A 13,622-nucleotide genomic window follows, 5' to 3' on the forward strand; every position below is an offset into this window, starting at 1 on the left:
AACTTTTCATTTGGTTTGAGAACGATTCTTTTAGAGGCGCAGATAGATTTGTCTGCTCTCCCACTGTAGTAGTGGAACGAAGTGTATTAACATACGTCTGAGATGAAGCGGTGAACAGTAACTTTGGAGCCTCAGGGTAAGTAATGTTATGAATTATTTTCAAATGCTGCACCTCTTTTTCTTCCAACCATTTAGGACAAGAACGAAAGTAGGATGGGTGAGAGCCATTGCAATTGACGCAATCAGGGTCCATTTTACAATCATTGGTATCGTGGTCCTTGCCATCGCAATGAGCACACGTCAAGGAACCATGACATGATGTCTTCGAGTGATCGAACCGCTAACCCTGGAAATATCTGAGAGAGTTTAGAATGTATGGCCGTACCCTGCAATTAAGATAACCTGCCTTAATGGTGGCAAGTGGACGTGGTGATGTAACTATCAGAATGAGGATATTGGTCGACATTGTAATTTCATCTTTGCGAGTGGAGATACACCTCACTGCAGAAACTCCTAGAGTGGAGAAACCAGCGAGAATCTCTGACTCGGGGATGTTCTTCAAATCCCTCTCAACAATAACTCCTCATGATGAATTCAAAGTAGCATGAGGTGTAATCTCAATAGGTATATTCCCAATTGCCTTTGAATGCAAGAGGAGTTCACTTTGTTGAGATGTGGATGTTTCCACCAATATGTCACCAGAGCAAAGCTTCATTACTGACTTTGCAGAGCCAGAAATTCCCTCTAGACCCTTCTGAATGAAAAACGGAGACATGTGCCCTAGATGTTCGTCTGAAAGAGAATGTAGCATAAGAAAATGAGGTACAACAGGTGTTACACATGTTAAAGATTGCTGCTCAGAATCTTTAAGACGTGGTCGTTTATCTGTGGATTGATTTTTCACTATTTAAGTTTTTATTTGGAAGATTCTTAGTAAAAAATGAATATTTCGGTGCCCACTGACCCCACTCACCATGAAAGAACACATTACAATGCCAAACAATGTAGCAATGCCAGGGTTTCGTAATCACTGTATCCAAACACCAGCATCAGATAAATGTCCACAAGACCTGTTGAGAACATCCAACACTGGTACTTGGTTGACCCTAGCACAAGTGAGCCAGCCTAATGACCCAAGGGGGTTACCCGAAGGTCGCCTGTCTACAGAAATTCAAGGCCAACGTGGTGTGTTAGGGTTGAACCCCTCAACCACAAGGATCCTCTCCTCCCCTTCACGGGTCACCAGGCACGTCAAACATGTGGGTGGATGTTTAGATCCCAGAGGAAGTAGATTGAAAGAACAGAACCTTCCCTGGGAGATCATCTCACCACGTACAGGGATTCGAACCTGTGACCCTCAGATTACGAGTCAGGCGCCCTCACCAGCTGGTCATGCCGGTTCAGTGTCATGAAGAGATGGAAAACAAAATGCAAAACGTTACAACAAAAGTAGAATTACAACGTATTTCAACCACAATAATATCATTAACTTGGCAAAATAAGTCTAAATAACGAAAATATGATTTCCAATGAATTAGTAATGTCTTCTATAACATTCGTTCGTTTCTCTGTTTTAAGGTATTAGCAAAAAGTTAAACTTAAAGGTTATTCGCCATAGCCGTTTCTAACTTTGAAGTGATTAAGCTACGAAGTAAAATTCATTGGTACTGTTTATTTAATATCATAACAGACTAGCTGGACTGGTTCTAACACGGGATCGAACCCCGAATTTATACGATATGAACCCTCCCAGTGCTAGTGGCCGAGATGATAGTTCATACCACATAACTCTTATTCTGTTAAGAATAAAAGTACAACCATTATACCCACTGATCACGTGTTTGGTTTTCTGCTAATTCATTTTTCACCCACGTGTTCTATTCCGAAGAACCTGTTTTGACGCACCAGTTTAGCTGATGACTTACCAAGATGAATACATTAAAAAACCAGAGGAACACTTAGTAGATCAACGCTAAGTCTGAGGGCTTACAACGCTTGAAATCTGGTTTTGATACCTGCGGCGAACACAGCACAGATAGCCTAATATGTAGCCTTTCGCTTCACAACAACAAAAGAAGAAAACAACTGGTGTTGACGACAAACCTGAGAAGTGGGATATTTGGATAATAAAGAAACGTCCCAGTGTAACGTTTTTAGTGTTTTATAAACGAGCTTACACTTTCCTAATTAAAACTGCTCTTCAGTCGTAGAAAGACCAGATGGATGGCAGAAATTTAATTCAATATAAACCACGTGTTATCAGATATTTATAACAAACAAGTTATTTTCAAGGGATGAAATGATAACAGGAAACACCTGGATAGACAGGTGTTCCACATGTGTTCGATTTAGGACTTTAACCAAAATGTATCATTACCGTTCTAAGTCTTTTTTTCCCACACATAAAAACATAAAAGGGCTTTTTAATATTGGTACAATTACACTGCACAACAAAGTTTTTGCTTCTTGAACACTGTCGGGTGTTCCTTATAGGTTTTTGGCTGCTGATCACGAAAATCACATCCAAATTTGCCCATCACGTACCGTTTCATAGAAATCTTTAGTTTTGTTACAAAGGTAAAAACGATATTAGGGCAACTGGAATCCGTCAATACTTGCTGACTATTGTTGGACACTGTAACGTGATGCAACGGACATTGAATACAATCGAAAAACAGGAGCAAAACACTTTTAATTATGTTGAACTTAATAGCGTATCAGAAACATAAACGCAATTAAATACGTTATTGCCGGTAAACAGTTAACTGTCTATTTCTCAGAGTTCCTACGTGATGAAGCAAAACCAAAACTATATTTGTGCATACCCACCAGGTACCTGTCACAATCAGCAAAAACTTTTCAAAACAATTGTTGTGCAGTGTTATACTCGTAGACGGCTTGTTTTCCTTTTTTTTTATTATGTCCTTTCAATATCCTTAATCTGTTACTTGTTGTTCGATGTGAATTATTGAAAATAAATCCAGGTTTCGCGTATTGTTTTTGTTTTTCCTTTGTTCACAATGGGCTATCTGAGTTCTGTTCCCTGCAAGTACCAAAACCCTATTTTCAGCGTTATAAGCTCTCAGACTTATAAAAAGGGTTATTTGTGCTCTGCCAATCACGAGTATCGGAATTCGGTTTCTAGAGTTACAACTCCGCCGACATACTGCTGTGCCACTTGGGGGCCATATGTAAGCTGCTTGGATCTTAAAATACAAACTCCGGTTGCTTTTAAGTGTTCTAGAAAAAAATGCCATACTTTATTTTTCTTGAAATTTAGTTCTATTAATATTATTAGTTATAGTGTTAAAAATTGTACAGAATATTATTATTAATATTAAATTAACATTCAGAAGTATTTATTTTGCATTATTAGCTCAGTACATAGATCGTGGCTTAACCTAAATTTCTTAAGTTGATTGAACCTCAGATGTTATTATTGGAATTAAGACCAAAAACGTCGTTAAGAGCGAGGGTAGTCAACTGATTATTCAATGTCTTATACAGATCGTATGGTAAATAGTTTTCTCCCATATTTAAGTCGTTGTCACTTAATCTATAAATTATTTTATTAAGGGCAATTTTTATATAATTTGTTCACTAATATCTACAGTTCTTCTGTAATTTGGACATTTCTGTTTGTGTAGAATTATGCTCAGAACCGTCAGTTATACACTACATGGACTTGTGCCCGCTTCTTGCGTCTGCGCAGACCGGTACGACCGAGAAGCAGTGGTTCGAGCGCTTGGACGTGAAGCTAATCTCAACCCACCTCTGACGCTTGGTCAGTTGCCATCGACTCCAGATGAGCTTTTGAAACTTGATAAAGTTAGTAGTCATATTATCAACGGATTAAGCTACAAAGTGTAATTTTAAAATATCCTATTTTATTTGGCTCGGAAATAAACGCCAATTACGTAGTTTCCGCTAGACGAAAATATCTACTACAATATCCATGTGATTCAGATACCAAAACATTTTTTTACGACACTGGATACAGATGTTATACTATATCACTGAATACTTTACGCGAATTCTAATTTAAAATACGTATTTTATAATTGAAATTTACATTTGTATTACTTTTCCATCTGTAGTATAGTTATTAAAATTCGTTAATTCTTTTATTAAAGTTTCTAATTCGCGAAAGGAAAAATCGTTCCCAAAACTCGAAGAACATTCGGTAAAGTTACAGCTTTAAATTAGGCTAAAGTGTTAAGCATTAATCGTTAGATTGGCTTCAATTTATTACTATTTCTAAGGTGAGGTCAAGATCGTGTATTAAAAATAAATCAACTCTAATAATGCTTTCGAAAGTTTAAATTCACCAAATCCATACACTCAACTTGTGATATTGTAAACTGGAAATAATTGTTTGTTATTTTGAATTTCACGCAAAGTTATACAAGAGTTTTCCGCAATAGTCGTCCCTAATTTAGCAGTGTAAGACTAGAGGGAAGGCAGCTAGTCATCACCACCCACCGCCAACTCTTGGGCTACTCTTTTACCAACGAATAGTGGGATTGACCGTAACATTATAACGCCCTCACGGCTGAAAGGGCGAGCATGTTTGGTCCAACCGGGATTCGAACCCGCGACCCTCAGATTACGAGTCGAACGCCTTAACCCACATGGCCATGCCGAGGCCCTAGAAATAATATCATACGAAACAGAAAATGAAAATATACGAAAGAAAACGAATAAAAATTATTTACAAAAAAATCCTTTGTCAGCCCTGCTGTTTCTTGACATTATTATTATTTGAACGTCTGTTTTCAGGAGATCTGTGATTAGCTGTGCTTTTCGCTGACGTTTTCATCTGCATTTACTGGATGGAAACTTTGTGGAAACAACTGACGTATTACCGTTATTGTCTAATTTTAGTGCCTAGTGAAACTGGTCTACCACAACACGTTTTCACTCGTGCAGAAGTTATTTCAGTAACAGTTTCCCGAGTAACAGGTGTTTAACTCAAGTTAGACTAATGATCCTAGGCCCGGCATGGCCAGGTGGGTTAAGGCGTGCGACTCCTAATCTGAGGGTCGCGGGTTCGAATCCCCATCGCACCAAACATACCCACCCTTTCAGCCGTGGGGGCGTTATAACGTGACGGTCAATCCCACTATTCGTTGGTGAAAGAGTAGCCCAAGAGTTGGCGGTGGGTGGTGATAACTAGCTGTCTTCACTCTAGTCTTACACTGCTAAATTAGGGGCGGCTAGCGCAGATAGCCCTGGAGTAGCTTTGCGCGAAATTCAAAAACAGACAGTTATGATTTAAATAATATTGTAAAATAATTACGCTACTGCTTAACGTTAAATATGGCTAGTTTGATTCGAAAATAACCCCTGTTTTAACAGTCGACGCGTAATGTCGTAATGCGTAATTTCATAAGGTTTGAAGTTTTAGCTCCAGGATAGGTAAAATTACTGTGGCAAAAATTCATTTTGTGGCACAATTAAGAAGCAGCCATATCCATAGGTGGAAGCACTGTCTATGTAGGTATGTCTCCGATTGGTCATCGAAATGGTATTATAAATATCCCCTCAAATGGTCATCAGAACTTTACAATACTAAACACTGTTTCCTTTTATTACAACATCCATGTAATGACTGAACCACAGGTTCTAGTAATGTCTGTAGTTCGAATGTCTTCTTTTATATTTCATGATATCAAAAAACAATATAATGTTGTCAACCAGTTTTACTGAGGTCACATACAAACGGAATATTTGCTTTTATTAACTATTATTAACTAGTAGTAATAACAAAATGTATCATAATTCTAGTGTTAACAATGTTATCATTACCCCTTGAAGTTAGCTTTATTACAAATACCTGGCGTTTCTCAAAGTAACTTAAGTACCGGGTGAAAAATGAATTACCAGCCAGTAATAGATAAACAGTAAATGTTACAGTTGGAACCTTTCTGTATTTAGAACTTGGTTATAAATACAATTTTCTTATATTTGTTGAAACACTGTATTAAAAAAGTGTGAGAAAAACACTTGGAAGTAAATCTTGGGATGGCTAATGTAAATTTAAACAAGATGGTAGGGAGTATACGAAAGCCATCCTAACTATCGTATTTAAATTGTTTTCGGAGGGCTTACATTAACAATCCGTATATTTACATCCCTTTTAGAAAAGCTTTTCTTTACTTGTGTTAAAAGCACAGGCCAACCGAGATGTATAAACTAAGATACAAACACATTACTTTTCAAGACGACGTGTAAAGTTAACGTGAGTTATTTTGTATCTAGTGTTCGTCTGCTGAATAAGGTATATTTTCCGCTTTCTGGAACTAATGTGATCACAGAATTCCATGAGCGACAGAATATCATTATTTGCTTTCTATCATTCCTCAACTTATTAAGCTTTTCATGTTTATTTGTGGGTTGCGCGTGATTCTTGGATATAAAAGTGACCTCTAACCTTCGAAACAAATATTCGAAACACACATGTAATTAACCAAAATATATTTTAAGAACAGTTTAACATTTCGATTTAGGTTGCAATAACCATCCCGAGAAATTATCACATCACTGCTACAATTATACTGTCTTAATTATAAAGTTACTGTTATAATTGTACTGTCTTAATTATGAAGTTACTGTTATAATTGTACTGTCTTAATTACGAAGTTATTGCTGTAATTGTACTGTCTTAATTATGAAGTTACTGTTATAATTGTACTGTCTTAATTATGAAGTTACTGTTATAATTGTACTGTCTTAATTATGAAGTTATTGTTATAATTGTACTGTCTTAATTATGACGTTAAAGTTGTCTCAATGTACTATAAGTGCACTCTGGTGAGAATCAGAAATTGCTGTAATCTCACTTCTATACTTTTGACATTTATTAGTTTAGGTTTTGAAACTTCAGAAAACAGTATCAAACAATGCTATCTCAAGACGGATGGTATGGGTAAAAAAACTTTTGATCTACTTAGGTCATCTTCAGGTCGAAAGGTTGTTCTATATTTTATTTTAATAACATTTTAATACCCATAACAACTGCCTTGAGAATTTTTATATCAAGTGGGTGTGTATTTTCTTATAGCAAAGCCACATCGGGCTATCTGCTGAGCCCACCGAGGGGAATCGAACCCCTAATCTTAACGTTGTAAATCCGTAGACTTACCGCTGTAAGTCATCTGTTGCTCGGCATCATAAGTTTCACACAATTTCTCGTTAAGACATAAATTTACATACATACATATATAGAAATCGTCTTTTCACTGATATGTTGGGCACCAACACAGCTGCTAAGAGGTACAACTGTTTACTGTTTTCTTTCAAGGTGTTTATAAAGTCGGAACTGAAAGTAGGTGTTATATACGTCAAAGAAGACCAAGTAACAGAGGAACAAATGCTAAACAACAAAAAACAAAGTATTCTCTTCCAAGAATTTTTGATGGTATTGGGTGATCGTGTTCGATTAAAAGGTAAGTTAACTTTTAAGATTGTTTTTTGTTTGTTTCTTTTGAATTTCGCGCAAAGCTACACGAGGGCTATCTGCGCTGGCCGTCCCTAATTTAGCTGTGTAAGACTAGAGGGAAGGCAGCTAGTCACCACTACCCAAAGCCAACTCTTGGGCTACTCTTTTACAAACGAATAGAGGGATTGACCGTAACCTTATAATGCTTCCACGGTTGAAAGGTCGAGCATGTTTGGTGTGACAGGGATTCGAACCCGCGACCCTCAGATTACGAGCCTAGCGCCCTAACAACCTTGTCGTGCCGGGCCACGTTTGTTGTAACCTTAGACATCAAAAGCTTATCAAACGCCAACATGTTCATTGTTACGATACCAGTAACACCTAAAACCTTGAACAATGCTACCAGTAACTGTCGTTGTTACTTATCGTACCATACTGAATGTTTTAACACCTAAATTTTTTTAAATTTTGAAACAAATAAGGAACAACTGGTTCTGACCTCTCTCAGATTCGCATGTTTATGTTTTGAAGTTTTGGAACACATTTACAATTCCTAACAATGTATTTTTCACTCTGATTAACAGGGTTCGATAAATATAAAGGAGGCCTAGATACGGTTCACGATCTCACTGGAACCGAGAGTATTTACACCTCTTGGAAGGGGGTCGAGATTATGTTCCACGTGTCTACGTTACTACCCTACGAGGAAGATGACACTCAACAGGTAAGAACATATACCTTATCACTCTATATGTCTTTAATCACACACTTCAAAATATCACGACACTTGAGTCCATGGCGCTACGTTAACGACTTTAAATTATTTATAAATTCTGTGTTGCTTTGACAAAGTATCCCCCTACAGTGACGATATGTTTGCAGACTTGTAACGCTAAAAACCAGGTTTAGATACCTGCGATAGAAACATTACATGTGTACTGTTGTACTGAGTAATAAATAAACCAATGTTAAAGACGGTCCAAATTTACAACCCATAATTTAATAACTTCTCGACTTGTGAGTTTAGTTTTATTTCTGGATACAAATAATTATTTTTGCCGAACGAAATAATTAAAACGGAAAAAAGATTAGTTCTGTAAAACGATACTGTGAAACAAACACAGGTGTGTGTGTGTAACAAAACAATATTTATAATAGTTATTGTAAACAAACACAGGTGTGTGTGTGTAATAAAACAATATTTATAATAGTTATTGTAAAACAAACACAGGTGTGTGTGTGTGTAATAAAACAATATTTATAATAGTTATTGTAAACAAACACAGGTGTGTGTGTGTGTAATAAAACAATATTTATAATAGTTATTGTAAACAAACACAGGTGTGTGTCTGTGTAATAAAACAATATTTATATAGTTTATTGTAATTCTAACATTCTTCCTTTCAAGCTTTACTTCAAAATATATATGTGAAAACGGCTGTTTGTCCTAGTGTTGATTTGACTGATGTGTAAGTCCGTAAATCTCTGGTTTAATGTATCACCAATATTTTTATGACACAAGTTGAAACACAAGCAATTAACACAGCATTACATCCACCACTATACTGGTACAGATATGTAGACGACACGATTGCAGGATTCAAATCTACAGAACACACACTTAATTTTTTCAAACACATTAACTCTATACATCCCAACATTAACTTCACATGTGAACAGGAAAAAAGCAATCAAATGTCATTTCTTAACCTCAAAATTACAAGAACCGATACACAATTTAAAACAGAAATACACCGAAAAATTCTTCGAGAAACCCACTTGTAGAGAAAAATATATATGTAAAAACTGCTTGTTTGGGTTGATAAAATATTTTACGTAGAGGAGCGAACAGCGTTTCGACCTTCCGACACACAATTTAAAACAGAAATTCACCGAAAAATCACCAATACTAAACTATACATTCCTTGGGACTCAGCACATGAAACCAAACAAAAACTGAACATACTAAGAAACCAAATAAACACAGCCATAAAACTATGCTCACCAGATAAAATTAACGATGAATTAGACAAAATAAAACAATACTTCTTCAACAACAATAAGTTTCCTCCACAAACCGTAGAAAACATTATACGCACGCACCTAGACAGAAAGCAAAATCAACCAACTAAAGTAAATACAACTCACGAATCAAAAAACCACGAAACCATATACTACTGTATACCATATATTCCTGACATCAACAAACAAATAACTAACATTTGGGAAAAACTAGTAACAAAATATGACATTCCAGTTAATACCAAATTTATTCAAAAACCAGGCACAACACTGAGGTCTATACTATGTAAAAACTACACTGACAAACACCACACCAACATTATTTATAAAATACAATGTGATAACTGTTACGACTTCTATATTGGAGAAACAAGTAGAACAATGGAAACCAGATTCAAGGAACATAAAAAGTCACCTTGACACGTTTTCGAACGTTTTCAAATAAACATAACATAACCATAGAAAACACCCAAATACTAAATGAAGAAACAAACATAAACAAACGCAAAATTAAAGAAGCCTTACTTATACAACAACTCAAGCTCAAATTAAACCAATACAAAGGAACAACTTTATACCTATATTAATAAATATAATCAAACATCTAAGCACGCCCTCTACATTCCTACACTCAGCTACACAACCCCCTTCAAACATGTGGTCAGCTACCTCTTTCTTTCTTTGTGAACCTGACGATGACCGAAGAAGGTCAAAACGTTGTTCGCTCCTATACGTAAAAACTTTTCACCACCCATACCAGCCGTTTTTACATATATATGTTTCTCTACAAGTGGGTTTTCGCATCATCACCTTTTATTTCAAAATGCTTGGCCTGGCATGGCCTAGCGCGTTGAGGCCTGCGACTCGTAATTTGAGGGTCGCGAGTTCGTATCCCGGTCGCGCTAAACATGCTCGCCCTCCCGGCCGTGGGGGCGTTATAATGTGACGGTCAATCTCACTATTCGTTAGTAAAAGAGTAGTCCAAGAGTTGGCGGTGGGTGGTGATGACTAGCTGCCTTCCCTCTAGTCTTACACTGCTAAATTAGGGACGGCTAGCACAGATAGCCCTCGAGTAGCTTTGTGCGAAATTCAAAAACAAAAACAAACAAACAAAATCAAAATGCTTTTTAATATCAATTAAAAATGTTTTCACAATTTCTTCCAATTGTTAAATTTATCGTTTCTGTAAGCGACATAAACAGTTTGTAGCGTGATATTCTGCTGAACCTTTAAAGTTGAAATTTAAGTAATTCAGAAAGATGTTTGTTAAATCAAAAAAACCAGACAGATCAACCTTTTTAAGACAGGAATGAGGAACGTATTTGATCATTTTTTACTTATTTTTTAACATACTGAAAAATTTTAAATATGCTTCAAGAATATTTTTATAAAATATTGTTTATTGGCCGAGTGTTTTTTTGTTTTTTTCAGCCGCGGCAAATCGGCTCAGTAAATGGCTCTGTGTAATTCGTTTTTTCCAAAGTACAAACTTTTAGCTAATGGCTCCATCTTTTGACCAATTCGAGACATATTTACATTTTGTTTAAATTCGTGTGTGAAACGCGATTCCCTCTGATACCTCTGATCATGATCACAATATTGTCAATTTCAGCTTCAAAAGAAACGCCATATTGGGAATGATATTGTGTGTGTGGTATTTTTAGAAGCAGATTCGACACTGTTTTCTCCCGCTTGTATCAAATCACACTTCCTACACAGTTTCCTTGTCGTGAAGACAAGCCCGACGCACCGTACATTTCCTACACTGTATGAGGTATGTATTTAATTTTTATATCTTAAAAAAATGTGTGGCAGATAAACTGCAGAAAAAACACTCGTCTTTCAAACTTTGTTACTTTGAAAACTACATATAAAGGTGTTGTACGTTACTAATTCACTAGTTCCTCAGAGGGTGGCCCGGCATAGCCAAGCGTGTTAAGGTGTTCGAATCGTAATCCGAGGGTCGCGGGTTCGCATCCCCGTCGTGCCAAACATTCTCGTCCTCCCAGCCGTGGGGGAGTTATAATGTCACGGTCAATCCCACTATTCGTTAGTAAGATAGTATCCCAAGAGTTGGCGGTGGGTGGTGATGACTAGCTGCCTTCCCTCTAGTCTTACACTGCTAAATTAGGGACGGCTAGCGCAGATAGCCCTCGAGTAGCTTTGCGCGATATTCAAAACAAACAAATCCTCGGAGTTAAATTAGTTTTGATTCTGAGATGTGTGATGGAACCTACATAAATATTTATTATAATTCAATTAAACCCTGAAACCGAATCGAACAAAATTACCACGTGTGCATGATGTTTGGGATATGTTTTTCATGCTGTGATTGGTCCCCCAAAAAACTGTTGCAGAGTGTTGCCTAGGAGGATCCACCCACAGCTCTGGGTAGGTGTATGTTTCCTTAAAAATCAAGATTTTAATTTGCCCTAAAAATACGCAATAATTACGCCTCGGGCAACCTTTAGCTCTTCTGGACAAAATACAGAGGGAAGGGGAACATTATGTTCAATACGTGTTAGTCATAAAATACGTAAAGGTCTAGAGCGGAAGTGGCAAAACTTAACGTAAGAGCCACATACAATAAACTTCAAATGTTTAAGTTTGTTTGTTTTTGGAATTTCGCACAAAGCTACTCGAGGGCTATCTGTGCTAGCCGTCCCTAATTTAGCAGTGTAAGACTACAGGGAAGGCAGCTAGTCATCACCACCCACCGCCAACTCTTGGGCTACTCTTTTACCAACGAATAGTGGGATTGACCGTCACATTATACGCCCCCACGGCTGGGAGGGCGAGCATGTTTAGCGCGACACGGGCGCGAACCCGCGACCCGCTGATTACGAGTCGCACGCCTTACGCGTTTGGCCATGCCAGGCCTCAAATGTTTAAGAGCTACAAGACATGAACAAATATTACACACACGTTTTTTTTTGTTACATGTACATTTTGTTACATAAATTATATATAAATGTGAAGAAATAAATGTACGTAATAATATTTATTCATGCATGTAGTTTGTAAACTGTTAATTTGTATTAATTTCAATAATCACATAGTACACATTATTTTCAAAATCCTGGCTGATTATTGTTTTAACTATATTAATTATTACGGTAACGAGCTATGAAATATGCAAACTTCCATTTCATTACCATTAAATAAAAATGGTAAAAACAGATATTTTTAATGATATTTGTCTGAGTAAATATCTGATTAAAACATGGAAGAAAATATGTAAAACAATGAAATTAGAGATATTTGAATCCGAGGGTCGCGGGTTCGAATCCTGATCGCACCAAACATGCTCACTCTTTCAGCCGTGGGGGCGTTATAATGTGACGGTCAATCCCACTATTCGTTGGTAAAAGAGTAGCCCAAGAGTTGGCGGTTGGTGGTGATGACTAGCTGCCTTCCCTCTAGTCTTACACTGCTAAATTAGGGACGGCTAGCGCAGATAGCCCTCGAGTAGCTTTGCGCGAAATTCAAAAATAAATAATAATTAGATACCACCTTGCAAAATTTTAGTCTTATGATACTTTTCTGACACAAGCAGACATTGATACAATTTTTAGGCTATTTACTGCTCTTAGAGGTCTTGTCACTTTCCGTTTTGGTTGTGAGTCGTTGAAATTCCGACTGATATGCTGTCAAGGCTGTACGAATTAGTTCCATCAGGTGTTGATTTGTAAAGAGTGCACAATGCTTCGACTTCACAAACTTCATTACAGAGTACAGTGATTCACAGCAGTATGTTGGGCTGAAAACTGAGATGACTCGCACACCGAGTTTCTTCAGTTCAGGATATTTTACTTCTGAAACTTGCTTTCAGAACTCGATTGTAGAATGGGATTTATTGATCGACTTTAAACCCAGGTCCTCATTTATTGACCTACTTTAAAACCAGGTCCTCATTTATTGACCAACTTTCAACCCAGGTCCTCACTTATTGACCAACTTTCAACCCAGGTCCTCATTTATTGATCAACTTTCAACCCAGGTCCTCATTTATTGATCAACTTTAAACCCAGGTCCTCCTGAGTTATATTTGCATAGCAGCTGATTTTGTAGCCAGAGGTTCAAGAATTTGACAACCATCATTGATCACATCAACCATGAATGGATTTACAAGAAGGGCAAATCCTCGCCCCCTGCTAGT

At 37.1% G+C, this 13,622-nt stretch overlaps 1 protein-coding gene across 3 annotated transcripts in view; it reads left to right on the forward strand.

Annotated features, from left to right (window-relative positions):
* The window catches only part of LOC143246977 (uncharacterized), a 69,315-nt gene that overhangs the window by 27,882 nt on the left and 27,811 nt on the right, over positions 1 to 13,622 (forward strand). For 2 of the 3 annotated variants that reach the window (XM_076494248.1, XM_076494249.1), the window contains exons 3-6: positions 3,648 to 3,828; positions 7,304 to 7,448; positions 8,026 to 8,165; positions 11,076 to 11,237. In XM_076494248.1, coding sequence (XP_076350363.1) covers positions 3,648 to 3,828; positions 7,304 to 7,448; positions 8,026 to 8,165; positions 11,076 to 11,237 — 628 coding nt within the window. The remainder of the gene's footprint in view (positions 1 to 3,647; positions 3,829 to 7,303; positions 7,449 to 8,025; positions 8,166 to 11,075; positions 11,238 to 13,622) is intronic. The other variant, XM_076494250.1, reaches the window with a different exon arrangement.

This window comes from Tachypleus tridentatus, chromosome 3, assembly GCF_004210375.1.
Source record: "Tachypleus tridentatus isolate NWPU-2018 chromosome 3, ASM421037v1, whole genome shotgun sequence".
NCBI lineage: Eukaryota > Metazoa > Arthropoda > Merostomata > Xiphosura > Limulidae > Tachypleus > Tachypleus tridentatus.